The following is a 24329-nucleotide window of genomic DNA, read 5'->3' on the forward strand; positions in this document are numbered from 1 at the left end:
TTATTGTTTTTGTTTAGAAGTCGTTTTATCTACATGATGATAGCCGCTTATTTACACAAGAAAACGAGAGTAGAACTGAAAAAAATAAATTCCGTTTAAACATCGTCTATAAAATTGAATGCGCAAACCATAAATAAAAGAATTGTGCATGCGCAATGACCTTTATCGGATCACAAAGGTCATTTCACACTTGTAGGTACCGGAAATTCTGCATACGGACGCCACCAAGATGTGTGATTACTTCTTTTCTGATATTTTACATCGCAATAGTCGTCCAACTTTGGACATTGATTAAAAAAATCCCGCAAATTTCCGCAGTGAAATTTAAATATACATGATAAGATTATAACAAGATGTTTTGACTCGTCATTTTTCATTGGTGTGCAGAACTGTGCAGATGTTTAAAATCGCGCATTTTGTTGTAATATATTTCGGGCGTTGAGTACACTCAGCGTACGTTTTTCACTGCATTCTGTATTATTGTTATCTGTTTGGGCATGCGCAGTGCGTTGAGAATCTTCGTGAAGCTTCCGAATACAGCCGAAAGACGTAAGCCGATTAACTGTGACATTGTACAGCGTGTTTGCAAACTAATTACATTGTGTATGTGAGTAAACAAATCCAAAGCATCATGAAACCAGCGGAAACAATAGCGTCATCACTCCTTCTCTTTTCTACCTCCATGGTACAACTAAAATCCAGTATACAGCTGCAGCTACCACATTTGCTCTATTAAAAGTGAGCCTCCAATAAGAGCATAAATAAATGGAAAACATTGAATCATTCAAATATTACTCAATTTGGTCATAGAAACAGTTCTGTAATACAGGAATTATGTACACAGAATTTAAGAATATTAGTCATAACATAGAAACTAAACCAGACGATGGTACAGCAGTGTGTTCGCCTTGCATTATTACAGCCTCTTTGTTCATACTTCATACTTCATACTAAATCCTGTTATGATTGTTATCTTATCCACAGGTTTGTTTCCTGTTATATTCAACTTGGCGGCTAATGCTTTGATCGATGCCAATGCAACCTGTGGAGAAAATGGAGCTGAAACTTATTGTAAACTTGTAGAACACATTCCTGGACGGCCTGTACCTAACCCACAGTGTAGAGTGTGTGATGCTTATAGTCTGAATCCAAGGAACAGGCATTCTGTGGAGAATGCTATTGATGGAACCAACAGTTGGTGGCAGAGTCCTCCTATATCAAATGGTTTAGAATATCACTTTGTCACTATCACACTTGACTTACAACAGGTAAGAATTTTGGTATAGGTATTTTCTTCTGCTACTTGCCTATTTATTTCAAAGCTGGGTTAAATACATTGGATGCAATTTTTCTGTTGTATTAACCTATAGTATACACATCATATTATCACAGTTAAAAAGACATTTGAACACATCAGTAACTCTTTTGAACATGTCCATGTTTTACGGACAAGCAAATTTTTTTTTTTCTGTCAGATGTTTACTAATTCCTGATTCATGAATTGGTAGCTTTTACCCGTTTATCATTAATGCACTTGCGCATATTGCATGAGAAGGTAGGATAGATTTTGAAAAGTCCAAATGTGGCTTAGTTGCAGTACAACGATCATCCACAATCTGTGGATCATCACAACGTAAAAAATTCCCTCAAATAAAAGTGTCATCTTCTTTCAACCAACTTATATCAGCCTCTGAAAATTTGCACACTATTTTGCTAAAACAAGAAAACGAGCATGTGAATTACCAGTATCTTTGGCTATAGCATAATATTTTCATATTTATGGGGGGGGGCATTTTTGGAGTTGAAAAACTATATCTTGGTCATATTTACTCTGCAAAACACATGAGTACCATCTCTCAGTTCATTTTGCTCAAATCATATTATTTAACTGGCAATACATTGTGTGAGTCTTATGGTAATGCAGGAATGAAGAATTACATGTACAGGCAAATCTGTGATCTTTGAATACATTTGCATGGCTAATAGTCTAAAATAACCATTTGTGCTTTGTGTTCATTCTTGATATACTGTGGAATACTTTATTTTCGCTGGAATTAATTTTCGCTGAAAAGGCTTTTTTGGGCGTTTTGTATAGAACTTATTTTCACTGATTTTTGATGAATTTAATGTGAAATATAGGAAAAAAAGTATATTCGCTGGATTTTATTTTCACGGAATCATCCATTCAGCGAAAACAGCGAAAATAAATTCCAAGCGAAAATAAAGTATTCTACAGTAGTTTGATTTTGTAGATGCAAGAAAGTTCCTATCCTGCGTTACTGTACAAAAATTAAATTTCACAGACTTTTAATTTTACTATTTTAAGTTGGCAGTGAAACAATGAGCTCTGTTGTTTTGACCGATGCGACCACGTACTGTCTGAGCGCATACATTGTAGTATCCTCGTAATAACCTTTATTATACATCTTTTCCTCTCAGGAATACATCATTGGAATGCCGAAATCCAAAAGTTGATTTAATTTAGTGAATTTTATTTTTCAGCGAAAATAGCAAAATTAAAATCCAATAAATAACTCAATTTAGAGTATTGAACTAGTTTTCATGGTCTAGTTAAAATGCATATTGTGCAGTTACTGTAGAATCTTTTATTTTAGCTGGAATTAATTGTTGTTGAAAAGACTTTTTGGGTGTTTTGTATGGAATTTATTTTCACTGATGTTTGGCTAGTTTAATGTAAAATATAAGAAACTGTATATTCGCTGGATTTTATTTTCACTGAATTACTCTCGAGTGAAAATAGTGAAAATTAATTCCAAGTGATAATAAAGTATTTTACAGTAATCATCTGAACTGTCAGCTATCCAAACAACCTGCCTCCAGAATTCTTACAGAACTTTGTTGTTTGCTGAATAGAATTCATTAGTCTCATTTTTTTGCTGGCCTGGTGATGAATCTGGGCGATGTATGCAATGCTATGCTAGAATCCAGTGAGGATCTATCAGTAGGGGTGTCAAGAGGTGTTGTAAAAACATTGCAATTTGCAATTCCACTCAATTGCCTTCATAATGACATGTGTCTATTTTAACATGATGACAAAACTTAAAGGCTACAATAAAAATTAATTTGTAGCCATTTTGATTATTTAATTAAAGATCCTTGGGACAACATTTTATGATAGTCGCATTTAAAACCCCAGTAAAATGCTGTTTGATACAAAAGTTTACAATTTTCCCTGTGAACTGTCGATTAAAGTGGTTTACAGTACTGTATATTAATATTTTTCAACATTGCTGTTAAGACTACCCAGTTGTTGTCAAACCATTCACATGTTTCTGGTCATTGATTCACTTAGACCCAATCCATATACGCTTTATTACCCTTTGAGAAAGACCTGTTTTATGTTCTCAGTTCTTATCCACTGATCCTCAACTTGAAGGTTAAATCACCCATGAATCAACATTCTTAAGGTCAATCTTCTTTCTTACCTACCATTTCTAAAGATTCTTCTTCAACAGAGCTCCCTAGTGTGCATTCCAATTCCATGATTGTTTTTAGCCAATACAAATGATTGTAATTTTTTGAATTTAATTCTCCTGGACTAAATTTTCTGAAAGTACCGTAGCTGTGACTTGCTTCATAAAAAAATTCTTTCTTCTACAAAATTCTACTATTTTCCTCGTGCAATCAATACAAATTTATCTCTGGCACTATTCTGTGGTTTACAGTAATTCAACTAAAAGTGGTCATCACAAGATCACAAATCCTGCCTCAAACTAATAAGAACCTTCATATTATATTTCGTATTATAAGCACGCAGGTGAACAAATTTTCAAATTATGTTTGCATTTTAACATTGCAGAAAGCCCCGTTATTTACTGCATGTACCTTCATATTATATTTTGTATTATAAGCACGCAGGTGAACAAATTTTCAAATTATGTTTGCATTTTAACATTGCAGAAAGCCCCGTTATTTACTGCACGTATCTTCATATTATATTTCGTATTATAAGCACGCAGGTGAACAAATTTTCAAATTATGTTTGCATTTTAACATTGCAGAAAGCCTCGTTATTTACTGCACGTACCTTCATATTATATTTCGTATTATAAGCACGCAGGTGAACAAATTTTCAAATTATGTTTGCATTTTAACATTGCAGAAAGCCCCGTTATTTACTGCACGTTTTTGAGATGATCCCTGAGAAGGCATTCAGCATATCTGGAGGTCCTTGACAGCATTTATGGAATGTTTACAAAGATTAAGTGTTATATATTGCACTACTTTGAGTGACCTAGCTATTTTAATGAGAGAACAAGCTCCATATTGAGTGACCTAACTTATTTTATTGAAACTGGGATTATACATGTATCAAGGGACATGATCACAGAATAACAGGTTGGATGTGAAATATAGGTGGTGATTTTATACAAATTTTGTATAAATTGCACTGCTTTGAGTGGCCTAGCTATTTAATGAGAGAACAAGCTCCATATTGAGTGACCTAACTTTTTTTATTGAGACTGGGATTATATTGAGGGACATGATCACAGAATAATACTATTTGCTCATTAAAAATTGGTTGTCCTTAATATTTTATGCAACAGATTAGATGTGAAATATAGGTGGTGATTTTATACAAATTTTGTATAAATTGCACTGCTTTGAGTGGCCTAGCTATTTAATGAGAGAACAAGCTCCATATTGAGTGACCTAACTTTTTTATTGAGACTGGGATTATATCGAGTGACATGATCACAGAATAATACTATTTGCTCATTAAAAATTGGTTGTCCTAAATATTTTATCACAGGTTGGATGATTTTATACAAATTTTGTATAAATTGACTGAGTAATCGCAGCAAAATAATCCTTATTTGTAAATTGCGCAAAATATATTGTAAAAAGTATCTCTAATATAAGTGAACCAGAGCTCAAAGTTTTTTGTATGGACACCTACCAAGCTACCAGTTTTAAAGATTGATAGTCACATGGCTATATTAGCTAGTCTATTCAGGTTTGATAGGCTCTTGGAACCTTGCCAACTAGTATAAGCAAATAAATGTCACACAACTCAATTTATGTTGGATAACATTGAAGATCAAAGAAAGCTTAGAAAGAACTCCCATGTGCTGAGAGTATTGGAGACACATTAAATATAATTCAAAATTACTTAGCTGAAAACTAATTATGCAAATCAGAAAATTAATATGACCAGATTTGAGTGTAAAACTAATGAGGTCTGCGCAATGTAACAGACAATCTATGTCTCCAAGTTTAATTGAAATGTGATTAGAACCAAAAAATTATGAATTATTATGCTTATTAGGGAATTAATATGAACAGATTTTTACCCCAAACTAATTAGGTTTGTACATTTTCCTAGAGCATCTTTATACTAAGTTTCATTGAAATGGAATAATTAGTACTTTAGATATCAGTGTGAAAGCTTAAAATTGGTTAATTATGCAAATTAGGTAATTAATATGTACAGATTTTAACCCACAATTATTCAGGTCTGTCTATTGTCCTACAGCATCCATGTACATTCATTGATATGTGATGTATAGTACCTGAGATATCAGTGTGAAAGTTGGTTAATTATGCAAATTAGGTGATTAATATGCACAAATATTTACCGGAAACTAATTGGGTCTGCATAATTCTAGATTCATTGAAATGTGATGATTAGTACTTTAGATATCAGTAGAAAAGCTGAAAATTAATTATGCAAATTAGGTAATTAATATGCACAATTATTTACCCTAAAACTAATCAGATCTCTGCATAGTTCTAAAGGATCTATGTACCAAGTTTCATTGAAATGCGATGATTAGTACTTGAGATACCCGTGGAAAAGCTGAAAATTAACTAATTATGCAAATTAGGTGATTAATATGCACAAATATTTATCGAAAACAATCAATCTCTGCATAGTCCTTGAGTATGTAAGTACCAAGTTTCATTGAGATGTAATGCTCACTACTTATATCAAATGCTGAAAATTAATTAATTATGCAAAGTAGGTAATAAATATGTACTGATATTACCATAAAAACTATCAGGTCTGTGTAGTGTCATATGACATCTATGTACCAAGTTTCATTGAAATGTCATGATCAGTACTTATATCAAATGCTGAAAATTAATTAATTATGCAAATTAAGTAATTAATATGTACTGATATTACCATAAAAACTATCAGGTCTGTGCAGTGTCATATGACATCTATGTACCAAGTTTCATTGAAATGTGATGATCAGTACTTATATCAAATGCTGAAAATTAATTAATTATGCAAATTAGGTAATTAATATGAACTGATATTACCATAAAAACTATCAGGTCTGTGCAGTGTCATATGACATCTATGTACCAAGTTTCATTGAAATGTGATAATTAGTACTTGAGATATCAGTGGAAAAAACGAAAATTGACTAATCATTATGCAAATTAGGTAATTAGTATCCACGGATTATTAACAAAAACTAATCAAAACCTAGCATTAGTTCAGAGCATGTATGTACAAAGTTTCATCAAAATCCAATGAGTGGTTGTTTAGATATCAGTGGAACAATCATGGAACAGCTAAAAATCAGCTAATTAACATGCAAATTAGGTAATTAATATGCACGGATTTTTACCAAAAACTAATCAAATCTGCGCATATGTTCAGAGCATCTATGTACCAAGTTTCATCAAAATCCAATGAGTGGTTCTTTAGATATCAATGGAACAGTCATAGAACAGCTAAAAATTAGCTAATTTTCATGCAAATTAGGTAATTAATGAGCATGGATTTTTACCAAAACCTAATCAAATCTGTGCATTGGCCCAGAGCATCTATGGACCAAGTTTCATCAAAAACCGATGTATGGTTCTTGAGATAGCAGTGGAACAGTCGGACACACATACACACATACACACACACAGACACACTAACTGCAAAGACTCCCATTATGTGCTTCGCACATGGGAGTCAAAAACCTAGCAATTAAAAATGATTTAGAAATAAATAATTTAGAACACTCCTAACTTTCTACCAAATTTTAGAAAATGGTGGTCCTAGGACAAGAGTGGATAGTCTATGGGGCTTTGGATTCTGTCACAAATACGATGTTCAAAATGAAACTTGCGATGTTCAAAATGAAACTTGCAGAAGGCATTGTATTACAAGATAATGAGGAAAATGGCTGTTGCTGACAAATGGGAGACTACATTGCATTGCAAACGCTTTATATCTGTGCACTCGGATTGAAGCATGCAACTTGGTATAGACATTGCTTCTGCTTGGTGCAGTCAACTTATACCTTAATATTCTCAGGGGCGGACATTCAGGTATTTTCACCACCTAGCAACCATCACGGTAAAAACAAAGGTCCATAACTCTAAAAAAAAAAAAAAAAAAAAAAAAAAAAGTACTTTGGGATAGTTGTTGAGACTCCCCTAAACAGTGTAACATATATACATTTGGTTGCTCAGAATTACTTAAAAGTTGAGTTTGTGCTGTTTTCTCCACTTCAGCTGTTTTCATCAGCTTTTCGACCGACCACAGCAGCTTGTGCAGAGCCCATAGAAATGCATGGTACAGTGATGTGCGTCTTGGCAACGTGGAACGTCTGTGACGTAGCTCCACCCCTAATGACAGTTGATATACTTGATACAGTCTTTATATACTCAAGTTTGACTATTTCGGATTATACTGAAATCACTATTTTGAGTGATTGATTGCATAATGTGTTCATTAACGGACTCTGTACAGTATGTTTAATGGTCTCCTTTAACTGGATTTAATGGGCTATGGATTGCCACAAAATTAAATTGAGTTGTGTGGGGTGCTTTCCAGTTTAGATTACTTACATCTCTGATGAAGCACTGGTAGCTGTAATTAATATGTTAATTAGTATTGGTGTCTCTTGTATGGTATCTTTTTGGTATTTGGAATGTGCCACCCAAGTGATGGTATTGTTGTGCTTCTGGAATATTTTTGCAATCAATGATAAGCAGTCTGTTTGGTCAGCAAATATCTTATTATAAAAACAATCTGCTATAAAATGAGCTTTGTAATTTGTGGAACAGCTACCAACTTTTACCGGTAGCAGTTTGCACGTCTATGAAAATTGTTTTTAATCTTTCAAGTCTTATTTATTTTGACTATTGTAGTTAATATTTGACAGAAATTCAGGGTTTTCTTCAGAGCATTATACTGTTCTATTATTGATAGTCGATTTAGCATAACAATATATAAAATAGAGACTATTGGAATATCTTATAGTTATGTAAATAAGCCAATATTTTGTGCTGTTTTCTTGAGAAGAAATTGAAAGTTGAAACTGATAGAACTCTGCTGATTGGGATTAGATATAGCAGTGATGGCTAAGATTTGATTTGGTATTGATGGTACCATATAGTTTCCATCTGGTTTTCATCATGCTATTGGGTGTAGTCTGATTGCATGTGATGACTTTTAAATGTGCAATTACATTGTAATAGGATATCTTGTTGAAAACTACTCTACCTCTTCACAGTACTGTGCACTTACCATGTTATTAGCAGTACAACTCATTGACTCTATAAATACTGCGAACACAGGGCACTCTGTGTGCTCACTCAGTAATTACGGGCATGTTCTTGTTGTTTGAGTACTATTATTGCATCTCTGTAAAACACTGTTAATCTCTGAGAGTACTGACTTTTTTGCATATTCTAAATCATGGAAACTCCATGATTCCAGGAATCCTAACAATTTTCAATAGCTTAAAATTTTAAATTTTGTATCAAGTTAGACGCACATTTGTAAGAAAATGGTTGCCTTACATCTATATATAACGAAAAAATTAGTATGCAAAATTATCTGCTACACAACCAGCACCAATCACCACAGAAGAACGACTTAATAAAAACTCAGAATTTATTCACTAACGGAAAACAATTCGGAGACTTACAACTTGATATCAACGATATAACACGAATTGTAAGAATAATACAGAACTGGCAGTATGCCCGTGATATATACATGTATATATTTTCACTTTGAATTAATTTTCGCTGAAGGAACGATTCAGTGAAAATAAAATCCAGTGAATATACCTTTTTTCCCTATATTTTACATTCAACTAGTCAAAAAACAGTTAAAATTAAATCCCTACAAAACACCCAAAAAGTCTATTTAGCAAAAATTAATTCCAGCTAAAATAAAGTATTTTACAGTATGTAGATAGGTGTTTTTTATTGTGAACTACTAGAGCTTGAAATAAACCAATATTTTGGGGTTAGTTTTGAGCTTTCACGGATTTACAGCAATTTCTTGTCATCACTGAACTGACTACATCTATTGACTACTAATAGAACAAATACCTATCTGAGATCCCAGTGTGACCCACTGTTCTACTTGTGTCAAGCGTTTTATTACACACCAACATACAAGAGTAATTGTAGCAAATTTATAAACATAATGGCGACAGCTCGCAAGATTTAGTGAAATGTTTAATGGCTGGCACCAATCTGATAGTACCGCTGAGATGTAAACAACTTGTTTTCTTTGAATGCAGCATTATACCTACCAACTAAACCCTGTATTATTCCTGAGTGGTTAAAAAGATAAAGTATTTATCTGCTGATTAAGATAATATTTAACTGGATTAACCATTAAAATCCATGTAGCTGTGGTTCCATAGCATTTCCTGTGTTGGTCTTTTAGTCATTGTGATGGTATTTTGGTCATTTCTGATGCATTTGGTGAGACATTTGGTGTCGTTTGGTGCTATTTTCAAACGTTATGATTTTTATTAACACAGAAGAGCTATGGTTCTTCTTGTAGTCTTGCGTAAAACAAATGTAAGACACCAAATGGAAGAGCTATGGGCCCACAGATCCATCCATGTTTATGTACAAAAAGGTCATATTAAAGTGCACATTATTATGTGGATGTACCAAATTAATAAAAAAAAGCTACTTCAAGATCTCTTAACGTAAAATAACAAACCTCAACATTTTACTTCATATTTACGAAAAATCAGTGTTAATTTCAATTATAAATACATGCAAACAACTATGTTTTTTCTTTCTGAAAAGTTGCATGTTTATAATAACAGATGCACAGGGTGCCAAATTGTAAATGAATTTCAATAATATTTATTTTAATCATTTGTCCCAATCGCATCTCAGCAGAATTAATATTGCTGTCAAAACTGAAATAAAAGGAAAGTAGTCACTAGTGTAATTTGATAAAATCTGCAATACTACACGTGTATTCTATATCACCATCAAACATGTTTTCTTTTTATTGCAAATGAATATTTTTGTCTTTTTTGATAAAAAATTATATTTGGACTTCTTGTTAAAAACTGCAAATTTGATTGCAAAACATAAATATGTGTGACAACCTATATATTGTGCTTTTATTATTGTGGGGATTTCAACTTAGCACCTGGCTCAATGTTACTGTTAATGCATTAATTATTCTGTTTTAATTGCGCTGTTTTCGCTGACAAGTAAAATATGTTAAATTAATAATAAACAATATAATTGTTTTCTTGACAAATTTGTGAAATTAAAACATCATGCTCAAAATATGAGAATAGTGAAATAGCAGTGAAAATAAATGGTTTTACAGTATTTGTACAAATCTAAATTTGTACTAGAGTGATGTATAGGAAGTCAGTGATCCTATGTAAACAGTGTGTTAGGCTGTGCCTTTCATTTAAATTATACCCTATTACTGTGGCTTTCAATTGTTAACAAGATCAGTACACCAACTGTGAACAGAGTAAATCTGATACCTAACAAGTAATGAACCCATTATTCAAATTAGGTACAGTCTCATTATATTGCTTAAATTGGGTTGCTAGTCAAGTTAACTGCATGGTGTACACATGCTGCATACTATTGGTACAATAGAAACACATAATTTTGATTCTTCTTTCCCCAAGGATATTTTTTAATTATTCTTAGGGGGGCAGACATCCAGGCATTTTTACCAACTGGTAACCATCCCGGTGAAAACAAAGGCTGTAATCTCTCAGGAAAATGTACTTTATGATAGTTGTTGCGAATCCCCTGAAAAATTTTAAAAGATTACTTCTACATGTACAGCTTGTATAAAATCAGTTGCTCAGGATTACATCAAAGTTGAGTTTGTGCTGTTTTAACTGGCTCTTCGACTGACGTTCCACAGCAGCTCACATGAGCCCATAAAAATACCATGGTTTGCATCTTAGCAACTGTTTTGTGACCTAGCCTCCGCCCAAGAATATGGCTCATTTTTTCGGAAGACAAATTTCATGAGTCTGAAAAAGCTTTGAAATTCTGTAGCTATGACCAAGCATATCATTGAGGTTGGAATAAAAGGAAGTGTCATATAAATCACCATGACAACTAAAATTAGCAGGTTTGAAAAATAAGTGTGCCACCTCAAGCCATTAGCAGAATCTATGTGTCTGGACTACTGTAAATGACTTATTTTCACTGGGTTTAAATTTCGATGATTTACCTCTTCAGGCATATTCAGTGGGTTTTAAATTCACGATTTTATCATTTAGGTAATGTGTTCTATGCTAAATTTTACATATTCACTGGGTTTTAATTTAGTGCATTTTCCAGTTGGCGAAATAAGCAAAATTAAAACCTGGTGAATAATTACCCCTTTTACAATATTTCCCAGCATGCCTCTGTCCTCCACACTGGTGCTGTTGCATATACCATTTAGCTGTGTTTGTCAGGTTACCCAACTCCAAAACCTAAAATGCTTCACCCATAAGAATCCAGGAATAAATGTATGACCCCATTAATAAAAACTGGCAGATTTACATATCAATACTTCAACATGTTGCTAGTAGTAGTTGTCCGGAGTCTTTCCTTAGTAGACTGTAGTTTATTTCCCTGTGTGTGAAACCATACCAGATGACTGCAGGATAATTAGTGTAAAATACTTTATTTTCGCTGAAGGAATGATTCAGTGAAAATAAAATCCAGTGAATATACCTTTTTTCCAATATTTCACATTCAACTCGTCAAAAATCAGTGAAAATAAATTCCATACAAAACACCAAAAAGTCTTTTTATTGAAAAAATTAATTCCTGCTATAAAATAAAGTATTCTACAGTAGTCATTGATCCTTGTTCTTAATTAGCCATCTACTATTCTTAAAGCGAGAAAGTCGTCACCTACACATGCATCAGATGGCCATAGCGTGTCATTGTTTACAAACGAGCGTCTACCCATGAGCTTTTGCGTTCTTAGCGTGTGTTGTTAACATCGCTTGGGACTCGATTCCCACGTGTGCGCAGGTGATGACCCTCCCGCTTTAATACTTTGGGTGAAAGAATACAATTTAGTTGCCTGCTTTCTTGATTGAGCCTTGTCATCAAATTCCACAAGCACATGTGGACCAGTCTATTCCTTAATCTGTGTTGGTATCACTGAAATCTACTGCCTGACCACAGGGCACACACATGGACCACCTACATGTAGTATTGCATCATTAGTGCAACTCAACTCACCACCAAGGGGTAAACAAAAACATTCTAACCTTGCAGTAGTAAAACACAGTTATCTAAATCAAAACATCTCAAGGCTCTGATAACTTTTATAATGGTTTGACAAACAATGTGAACTATTCATGTTAGTGAACTATTCATCAATGCAATGGTAGCTAAATAAATTAATGCTGTTAATTAGGTCCTGAAGGTTAGGTTATTCTAATGGTATGAACTCAGAATGATAAAAGTATAACGCACATAACATATACCGTAAAATCTGTATTAGAACCTGCATTTCTAATAGAAGTCACACCCATTGTTTTAGAACAATTGAGAACCAAAAACTCACCATTCCTCATATGTTAGATGCTTAGTAATAGAAGTCACACCCATTGTTTTAGAACAATTGAGAACTCACAAAAACTCACCGTTCCTCATATGTTAGATGCTTAGTAATAGAAGTCACACCCATTGTTTTAGAACAATTGAGAACTCACAAAAACTCACCATTCCTCATATGTTAGATGCTTAGTAATAGAAGTCACACCCATTGTTTTAGAACAATTGAGAACTCACAAAAACTCACCATTCCTCATATGTTAGATGCTTAGTAATAGAAGTCACACCCATTGTTTTAGAACAATTGAGAACTCACAAAAACTCACCATTTCTCATATGTTAGATGCTTAGTAATAGAAGTCACACCCATTGTTTTAGAACAATTGAGAACTCACAAAAACTCACCATTCCTCATATGTTAGATGCTTAGTAATAGAAGTCACACCCATTGTTTTAGAACAATTGAGAACTCACAAAAACTCACCATTCCTCATATGTTAGATGCTTAGTAATAGAAGTCACACCCATTGTTTTAGAACAATTGAGAACTCACAAAAACTCACCATTCCTCATATGTTAGATGCTTAGTAATAGAAGTCATACCCATTGTTTTAGAACAATTGAGAACTCACAAAAACTCACCATTCCTCATATGTTAGATGCTTAGTAATAGAAGTCACACCCATTGTTTTAGAACAATTGAGAACCAAAAACTCACCATTCCTCATATGTTAGATGCTTAGTAATATAAGTCATACCCATTGTTTTAGAACAATTGAGAACTCACAAAAACTCACCATTTCTCATGTTAGATGCTTAGTAATAGAAGTCACACCCATTGTTTTAGAACAATTGAGAACTCACAAAAACTCACCATTCCTCATATGTTAGATGCTTAGTAATAGAAGTCACACCCATTGTTTTAGAACAATTGAGAACTCACAAAAACTCACCGTTCCTCATATGTTAGATGCTTAGTAATAGAAGTCACACCCATTGTTTTAGAACAATTGAGAACTCACAAAAACTCACCATTCCTCATATGTTAGATGCTTAGTAATAGAAGTCACACCCATTGTTTTAGAACAATTGAGAACTCACAAAAACTCACCATTCCTCATATGTTAGATGCTTAGTAATAGAAGTCACACCCATTGTTTTAGAACAATTGAGAACTCACAAAAACTCACCGTTCCTCATATGTTAGATGCTTAGTAATAGAAGTCACACCCATTGTTTTAGAACAATTGAGAACTCACAAAAACTCACCATTCCTCATATGTTAGATGCTTAGTAATAGAAGCCACATCCTCTCTGTTGCATTGTATCATTTTAATAAGAACTGTGACTTTTGATTTTACAGTCATCATGAATTCAGCTCAAACCGTTTTAAATAATGATTTCACAAATTTGTATGTTCTTTTGCTTCTGTAAATTTATTTATTTTCACTGGTATTTAATTTAGTGGTTTTCACTCTTCCATGAAAATAGCAAATAAATTTGGCGAATAAATTAATGCATTTACAGTATTTCTGTTGATTATTGTCAATTTACAGTGGTATAATGCTGATAATTTGTGAAAATGTTTTAAAAGGTTTTTTGAAGAAATAATAATTCATTGCTATTGCTTTCAAAACAATTAAGAAAAAACTCAATAACCAAGCTCTTCTAAAATACAAAATTTACTCTTGAAAACTGTAATAGCAATATTCTATCTGTGTAGTCCAAAGTTCTATCCTTTCCCTTTCTTTGAAGGATCGAGTCCCAATGAGAAAATGAAGTGGAATTGACAATGTATCGTGTGTATCTTCAAAACAAGTTTGACTACTTTTTGTTCTAAAATTGGGGTCCCTCTTTAATATTAGGTTTCTGGGAAGCAGAATATGTGGTTAATGTAATCCCTTCCCCTTACTTAGATTAGACTGTTAATATTCATATACATCTTATTGGATTAAAGTCTATTGATTTAATGGGCATTGCACAAACTGGTGAAACTGTGATCGTGGAAATAATAGCTATGCATCCCACTGACAGTCCCGCTGTGAGAATGTTGTACATATGGCTTGGGTATAGTTGTAATGCTATGACACTGATTGTATCTATACAGTGTTTGGTATCCTCTGCCTTGTGGCTATACATACTATGATATCAACACCAATCATATCAATAACAAACAGTGCATTCTTTTAAATGCTACTCCAAGCATGAATTGCAGCTGCTTACATAGGCTAGCCTGTCTATTACAGTATGTAGCATAAATTATAATATTACTGAATTTGCTCAGCTATTATAAAGTGCATTCCCCTGCAGTTTCTCATTTTGTTATTTGCTTATGCACTACTATAGAGCAAATACGTTATAATTAGTGTGTGTATTATTTAGTAATTTGTTTTCACTGGAATTAATTTTTGGGTATTTTGTATGGAATTTATTTTCGCTGATTTTTGGTCAGTTTGAATGTAAAATAAAGAAAAAAAATATTCGCTGGATTTTATTTTAACTGAATCACTCCTTTAGCGAAAATTAATTCCAAGAATTTTACAGTATTCATCTCTGGATATCTGGTTTTGTGCATCTCAGTTTTGAAAATTGGACATATAAAAAAAAGAACTTTGTAGATGTTACTATAGAGGGCGCTATAAAATAATCTTTTGAACTTGCCTCATTATCATATCTTTTATAAACCAAGATGGTTTCTCTCTAGCTGAGGTTGTCGTAGCATTCATTGAAATGACTTCTAAGCTTTGTTCTGAAACCATGTGTAAACACTCCTGTGTTTTCATTGCATTTAGATATTCCAAGTGGCCTACGTGATTCTCAAGGCAGCCAACTCTCCCCGACCTGGCAACTGGGTTTTGGAGAAGTCCATTGATGGAATTAACTTTCAACCCTGGCAGTACTATGCAATGTCTGATTCTGAGTGTCTGTCATTGTACAACATTCAACCAACTATCGGAAATCCTCATTATAGTGCAGATGATGAGGTCATATGTACTTCGTTCTACTCCAAACTGAATCCATTGGAGAATGGTGAAATTCATACCTCATTGGTGAATGGACGTCCTAGTGTTTTGAACCCAAGTTCTACTTTACTGGTATGTATACGAAGCTTTATTTCATTTTATCAATTACTTCACTTCAGTATTTACTTCTTTGAATCCAATGACAATGTGTTAACTCAAAACCGTCAGAATTGTTGTAATTAATTTGTGTATAGCAGTTTACAATTGATCATTTTCCGTTCACTGCGAGAATCACGCGTTATGCGTAAAATCGAACGTAAAAACAGGACAAACAAAGGTCATAGCGTCGTAGTGGCGCCAAACATCGTGTGGGATTCGACAAACGCAAAAGTATTTTGGGGGCATTTTCATGCTTAGGGACGACGTCAAAAGATCAATGTCGAATAAAAAACTTGCTTTAGTTTGGGGGTGGGGGGATTTTGACTTCAAAAAGTTTCCATCCTACAAAAACGATTTTATTTTTCAATGAAGTCAAAAAAACCTTGGAGTATTTGTAGTTTGTTTTTTTCTATCCAATCATAGACAAAAATAACAGAAAATGAAAAAAACAAACATCAAAGACGAGAAAATGGTTTGGTCAGAATGTAAATATGTGCATCAAATGAGGTCAATTTCTGGTCATGGACCTAGAGCATGTGCAGAACCCCTAAAAGTAGTTTGTGCATGTGTATATTCCACATCAATATTTATCAATTAAGTTTCATTGGGGGTGGGGGGTTTTGGGAAAAAACTAAAAGAATTTAGTTTTTTATCCGACATCGATCTGTTGACGCCGTCCCTTAATAATGTGCTGTACACATTTGATAATAGACAATTTCGATTAAGTAAATGCATTTGGAAGCAATATTCCTCTGTCGAAGATTGGCCGGTTGAGTTAAGAAATTCAAGTTCTAAATCGAATCGTTTTTTGCGGCAGACAGTCAACGCGCATCTTTCATGCATCTCGCGAGATCTCGCAATTGTACGGAAAATCACCAATTGTATGATAATGTAAAGCTATGATGTCATAAAAACCTCTAACTCTGATAGTGGGGATTTATAATATAACAAATACAGTGAAACCTTTCTGAAACAAACTTTGTGTATACTGATAATAGAAATCCTTCTAAAGACCAGCTTTGTATAAATGAATTTTAAAAACTGAACACCCCTCTAAACCAAGTATGTGCTTAGTATTATACATCTGTTACCGTAAGGCTATAAATTACAGTGTGCCGTAATTTTGCAGTATTTTACGGGTATTTTCATCCTATCATATTAGGAAATGTGAATTCCAAATATGGAATAATTACATGCATAAGCGTCCTCTAATAATAAAAACAGACATGGCTGCCACCAGGGTTTGACCGGACTCCACACAAAGAAGTTCGCTGATTCTGTTATAAACATTTTGGATTTCGACATTCCCATAATGTATCCTAGAAAAAGATGTATAATAATAAGGTTATTACAAGGATATTGCAAAGTATGCACTCGGACAGTACGCTGTTTCATCGACATCTGCTGTGCGTTGGTTGATACTCCCACTGTACTGTCTTCGTGCAGACTTTTAGGTATCCTCGTAATAACCTCATATTATTAAGTGTTTGTAAATATGTGATGTATCTGAATTTTTTTATTCTGATTTTGTTCCAATTTCAGGAATTCACTTCTGCTCGGTTTATCAGAGTTCGATTACAGCGTATTCGTACTTTAAATGCCGATTTGATGACATTGACATCCAACGAACCAGGCTATGTCGACACTTTTGTCTCCAGAAGGGTGAGTACTATCATAAGGTTAATTTAGAACTGATTAAAATATAGTATTCTTTATGGAATTTTGGCAGAAAATTAAAATTAAAATTACCATATTTGTTAGGAACAAGTAGTTTCAAACAAAACCAGTGTGATAAAAGTTAAGATCAGATTTAACTATACAATGTGCAAGTACTGGATATAATTAGTCCCCGTTCGGACAAAGTCCGAAAACGGGGACTTATAATTCGGTCTCCGTCCGTCCGTCCGTGCGTCCGTCCGTCCGGAGTCATATCTCAGAGTCCCTTGGACCGATTCCGTTCATTCTTTGCATGTGCCTAGTACTTTATGTGGGACATATGCACATGCAGTGGTTTAGCGATTCGATTCAAAATGGCCGACTGGCAGCCATCTTGTTTTTTGAAAATGTTGTATTTTGGACATGCTTTGTCAGTTTTCATTCAAACTTGGTACATAGATTATACATGTTAGGATACATGTCCATGATGATTTATTTCACAATTGGATCAAAGATGGCCGACTGGCAGCCATCTTGTTTTTTGAAAATGTCGTATTTTGGACATGCTTTGTCAGTTTTCATTCAAATTTAGTACATAGATCATACATGTTAGAATACATGTCCCCGACCGTCCGTGAGTTCCTGAGTCTGTCCGTCCGACCGTCCGTGAGTTCCTGAGTCTGTCCGTCCGACCGTTCGTGTGTCCGTCTGTCCGTGCGTCAGTCTATCCAACGTCATATTTCAGAATCCTGTGGACCGATTCCATTCATTCTTTGCATGTGCCTAGTACCTTATGTGGGACATATGCACATGCAGTGGTTTAGCGATTCGATTCAAAATGGCCGACTGGCAGCCATCTTGTTTTTTGAAAATGTTGTATTTTGGACATGCTTTGTCAGTTGTCATTCAAACTTGGTACATAGATTATACATGTTAGGATACATGTCCATGATGATTTATTTCACAATTGGATCAAAGATGGCTGACTGGCAGCCATCTTGTTTTTTGAAAATGTCGTATTTTGGACATGCTTTGTCAGTTTTCATTCAAATTTACTACATAGATCATACATGTTAGGATACATGTCCCCGACCGTCCATGAGTTCCTGAGTCTGTCTGTCCGTCCGTCCGTCCGTGTGTCCGTCTGTCCCTGCGTCAGTCTATCCAACGTCGTATTTCAGAATCCTGTAGATCGATTCCGTTCATTCTTTGCATGTGCCTAGTACCTTATGTGGGACATATGCACATGCAGTGGTTTAGCGATTCGATTCAAAATGGATGACTGGCAGCCATCTTGTTTTTTGAAAATGTTGTATTTTGGACATGCTTTGTCAGTTGTCATTCAAACTTGGTACATAGATTATACATGTTAGGATACATGTCCATAATGGATCAAAGATGGTCGACTGGCAGGCATCTTGTTTTTGTTTTTTTATGCGGTATCTTGGACGTGCTCTGTCAGTTTTCATTCAAATTTGGCACATACATGTACTTTATACATGTTAGGATGCATATCCATGACAATTTGTTTCAAAATCTGGTCAAGGATGGCCGATTGACAGCCATCTGACTTTTTGGCCTTACTACTATATTTCCACAATTTATGTACCATTTTCATTCGTATTTGGCACATACATCATACATATCAGTGTGTTTCATAATCAGATCAAAGATGGCTGAATAACGGCTGTTTTTATTTTGGCCATGTTACTATGACACGAAACACGTGTTTTGATGTAAATAAACAATCTGTTGTATACGCCACTTGGAACTCAAGTTTCAAGGACATGCTCGCGACAACCCCTCCGCTTTAATATGACGAGCACAAAGAGAACTTAACGGGGACTGTGTCATTTTCAATGACTTGTTTATTATGAAGTGACCTCGGTGTAGGTGTTGCCGAGAACGATTTGAGTACATGTACTATTAACTAATTAGCATAACACTGTGATGTGTTAATCTAATGTATTCATTGTTATGCTAAATTGGTTCTATTGTTTATCCAAAATTTAACTGTTGGGAACCCCTACTCTATAATGCCCTGGGGGGAACCCCGGAGATGTCTCCCAGATATTTTCACCCCAATACAAGTATAAATAACTATGAGGTTATACTACACCAGATTTGTGTACATATTGATCAGTGTATCTTGTAAGTGGCATATAAAATAATTTATAGTATTGATTTTTATTTTCCAGTATTACTACTCTATCAAAGATATATCCATTGGTGGTCAGTGTATTTGCTTTGGACATGCTAGTGTCTGTCCGCAAGACCCTGTTACACTGGTAAGTGGACACAGACATATGTAGGGAGCTTCTGAAAGAATAAAAAAAAGCTGTTGTAGCCTCTGATTTTCTTCTTTTTCTCATGTATTCTGCTTATAAAATAAAAGTTTTTTAGAAATTTCAGAACTACAATGTTTGTTTTTTTAGCTCCGCTGTCGACTTTGTCGAGCGGAGCTTATCATATGAGTGATTGTCCGTCGTCGTCGTCGTCCGTGTCAATGTTTTACTTTTTCAACTTCTTCTTGAAAACTACAAGCCTGAATGTTTTGATACTTGGTGTATATGTACCTTGGGTAGACCTCTCTTAGGTTTGTTCATTTCATGTTGATATCTTTAATTCTCTAATTTTGGTGAATATTTTTGTCATTTTTGGTAAAAAGTGATATTTTCGACTTCTTGTTAAAAACCGCAAGTCCAATTGCTTTGATATTACATATATAGGTACTACACGTGGACCTTTCTCAGATTTGTTCATTTTGTGATGATATCTTCAATTCTCTAATTTTGGTGAATATTTTTGTAATTTTTGGTAAAAAGTGATATTTTCGACTTCTTGTTAAAAATCAATAGTTCAATTGCTTTGATATTACATATATAGATACTACATGTAGACCTTTCTCAGATTTGTTCATTTTGTGATGATATCTTCAGTTCTCTAATTTTGGTGAATATTTTTGTCATTTTTGGTAAAAAGTGATATTTTCGACTTCTTGTTGAAAACCGCAAGTGCAATTGCTTTGATATTACATATATAGGTACTACATGTGGAACTTTCTGAGATTTGTTCATTTTGTGATGATATCTTCAATTCTCTAATTAATTTATTTTGGTGAATATTTTTGTAATTTTTGGTAAAAAGTGATATTTTCGACTTCTTGTTAAAAACTGTAAGTCTGATTGCTACTATTCATATTGTTCATTTTCTAATGATGTCTTCAGTTCTTTAATTGAAATGTGCATTGCTAACAGCGGAGCTATCTCAGCCGATAGGCTGCTTGTTCAAGATTACTACACACTGTATCAATGTATGATTTCCCGTTGCATCATTGGCGTATCACAGAATAAGCATAACCAGTTGTTGTATAATGCGTATCTATGAGTTTGTGGCTCATCAAATTGGCTTATAATACACACTGACTGTCATGCTGCAGAGGGTAGAATTCCCATGTCTGTGCTCTAATTATAGCATTTATCACTTTTTGATTTTGTAGGCATTACATTGCGAGTGTGAACACAACACATGTGGTGATCAGTGTCAAGTGTGTTGCCCTGGTTACCGTCAAAAACCATGGAGACCTGGAACCCAGGAGACTGGTAACATCTGTGAAGGTAAGGCAAACAGGAACCACTGTAGAAATGACTAGCACTGGAAAATAATGGATTTAATTCCAACATTAGGTTTAATTTGGCATTTGTACGATGAATGTGGAAACTAAAAACATTCTGATGTGTGTTCAACATCTTACTACTTTGTTCATATTTACCATTTTCCGTTCACTGCGAGAATCACGCGTTATGCGTGAAATCGAACGTAAAAACAGGACAAACAAAGGTCATAGCATCGTTGTGGCGTCAAACATCGCGTGAGATTCGACAAACGCGAAAGTATTTTGGGGGACATTTCCATGTGAATAATGTGCTGTACACATTTGATGATAGACAATTTCGATTAAAAGAGGATATTCAAATGCAATATTCCTCTGTCAAAGATTGGCCGGTCGATGTGAACTACGAAATAAAGAAATTCGAGTTCAAAATCAAATCGTTCGATTTTTGCGGCAGATGTTCGACGCGCGTCTTTCATGCATCTCGCGAGATGTCGCAGTTGTACGGAAAATCAGCTATTCATATTTTACCCCATTTATGCATTTTATCGTTTTGTTCGGACTGCTATGTTATTGTCATTTTTTTTTATTGTAATTTTATTATATTATTTCGTAGTCATTTTATTTTATACCCTATTTATGCTTTTCTTTATTGTGTTCTCATCATTTTTGCAGTGGATTGTTTAATTCTATGTTAATTTTTATATCTATATGCTGTGCATGAAAAACCATTTATGGATGTACTGTTCTAAATGAATAAATTACAAATTACAGTTACATGGATAGCATTCACATTTTAGTGTAATGGGAAAATGCAGAGGAATTGACAATATATTCTGTGTGCCTTTATCACTGACTTGGACTTAAAATGGGGTTACCTCACTAATATTGAGGACATCTCTCTAATATTGGTACACTATATGCCATTGATTAACACAAGATCTATGAATGATAGACGAGTGAATTGGTCTGGAGTACGATTGAGTCTGCGTATGCGAGGTCCATTGGTAATGTGCTGAAGTCACGGAGGCAGCCAATTAGTAATGACATAGAATTCTGGGAGACTATGAAGTTACATAGCAATTCACCAGTCTAAGACCATTCTTAGGTCTACTCTGAATGGCAGGATTTCTGGCTATAATATTTGGTTTCGGTAGTTTAGAGTTGACACAATCCATGAGGTTGAAGTAAATACGTAAATCCAATCACATTTTATCTTTATATTTGTTACATAGCTTGTAACTGCCATGGCCATGCCACTGATTGTTATTATGACCAAGGAGTTGCTGATCGTGGAGAGAGTTTAAACATATACAGTGAATATGATGGTGGTGGTGTGTGCATTGACTGTCTCGATAACACCATGGGTATCAACTGCGAAGTATGCCTTGATAGATATTATAGACCATCAGGTGTGGCCAGAACTGATCCAAATCCTTGTCGATGTAAGTAGCCTTTGCTTCTGACAAATATTATATTTCTTATACTTGAAAGAACTAAATTCAAAAGTTGTGATGTTCTCTAATTATTCATGTCTGATTCAGTTGGATCTGGATGGATCCAGTTGGATCTGGATGGGTCTAGATGGATCTGGATGGATCCAGTTGGATCTGGATCTGATTGTTATGCAGTACAATTATGGGATAACAAAAATCCCATCATGCATCAGTTTATAGTTCTCTTTTGAGCAATCATGAAAACTAATAACCACCAGAGGCCAGTATACTAAAAGATTTTGACCAGTTTAACCAGTACACACAAGCAATAGCAATGTTGGAATGTGTAAAATTATCACAATCAACATAATTTAATAAAAATACAGATGCTGGTTAGCGGCACATGTCTGATTGCATTTTGAGCATCAACAAATCTTCTGAGTGAGCCACTGCATATGGCATTCGTTTTATTTTATTTCAGTTGAGAGCAGGCCTTATTATTCACATTAGGAACCTACTTCTAAATGCAAAACACAGTGGTATACCATCTAACTAACATAATAAAAAAAACACTAATTAACCAATCAGAATGACATATTCAGGCAATGGAAATGATGGTGTAATTTATTTTTTCGAAATTCAATGGCAAGAGGAGGGAAACCACCCCCTCCAAACCCCCAAAACAAACTCTAACCTACATGTAGGTATCTTGTATGAATATCATAACTAGTCATTTGATATTTAATACAGATTACTTGATATTTCAAGGAATTCTAATGAAATGCAGGTGACTGTACACCTTTAATACTATATATTAGGCTACTGGATTGCTTGTAACATAAAGGAAATACAATATAGTGGTCTGAGTTTTGAATGAAATTGAATTGTTTATAACTGTGTTTTAATTGTAGTGTGTAACTGTAATGCGTACGGTATACGGGAAGAACCTGGATACGTCTTGGGATCTTGTGTAAAAGACGACAGTAATGTTGAAGAGGGTTTGGTAAGTTTGTAACTGCCATCTCTAGTGCATTGCTTTATGATTTCTAATAAATTGGGGTGTATCAGATTGGTGTCTTTAGCTGCAATACAAAGTATGAAATTGGATGTAGTGGAAGATGGATGCTTTGTTTCCGTCTGGGGCAAAATCTTTGAGGTTATACAGGGTTTGCGCTAGTGTCTCGGCAAGATGAGTCCAACTTACAAAATTTTAAGAAATAGAAATTTGACCCTGGATAACTTTATTAGAGATTAGACCCATGCTTGCCTGAAAAACTGGGTCCTTCTTAAATAATTGGAGTCGCAATCCCTGCGGTTATACTTTTAACTGTGTATGACATTATTCTTTATGAACTGGATACAGCTTTTACGGCTCAAGTTCGTAAGCCATATGACCGAGGGCAACAAAAGCCGTGTCCAGTCCATAAATCTTTTATCATATTCCTTATATGTACAATTACAATTTTACTATGCCATGACTTCAAACACACAATATAATTTTAATGACACATTTTGTTTTGATTAATATTTGGCCATGTGTGATGCATGAAATTATTGCTCTTATGACAAGGCAGGTGAGGGGCGAGGTGCCAAAAGAAATTTGTTGATGTATAAGTTGTAGTGTATTCACTAATACATTAATGGGAAAGTAAAAGTGCAGACAAGCAAAATTCAATTTAGGAGATTCAACAGAATGTCATTTTAAAAACTGCCAGATGACCC

The 24329-nt window shown here is 34.4% G+C and overlaps 1 protein-coding gene across 1 annotated transcript in view; it reads left to right on the top strand.

The window, feature by feature from the left end:
• LOC100369691 (laminin subunit alpha-2-like) overlaps positions 1 to 24329 on the top strand; it is an 84413-nt gene that overhangs the window by 4668 nt on the left and 55416 nt on the right. Inside the window, exons 2-8 of the mRNA XM_085492975.1 lie at positions 985 to 1268; positions 15573 to 15875; positions 17445 to 17564; positions 19757 to 19846; positions 21058 to 21175; positions 22407 to 22616; positions 23519 to 23610. Coding sequence (XP_085349101.1) covers positions 985 to 1268; positions 15573 to 15875; positions 17445 to 17564; positions 19757 to 19846; positions 21058 to 21175; positions 22407 to 22616; positions 23519 to 23610 — 1217 coding nt within the window. The remainder of the gene's footprint in view (positions 1 to 984; positions 1269 to 15572; positions 15876 to 17444; positions 17565 to 19756; positions 19847 to 21057; positions 21176 to 22406; positions 22617 to 23518; positions 23611 to 24329) is intronic.

The sequence above is a fragment of the Saccoglossus kowalevskii genome, chromosome 18 (genome assembly GCF_978046115.1).
Source record: "Saccoglossus kowalevskii chromosome 18, keSacKowa6.1, whole genome shotgun sequence".
NCBI lineage: Eukaryota > Metazoa > Hemichordata > Enteropneusta > Harrimaniidae > Saccoglossus > Saccoglossus kowalevskii.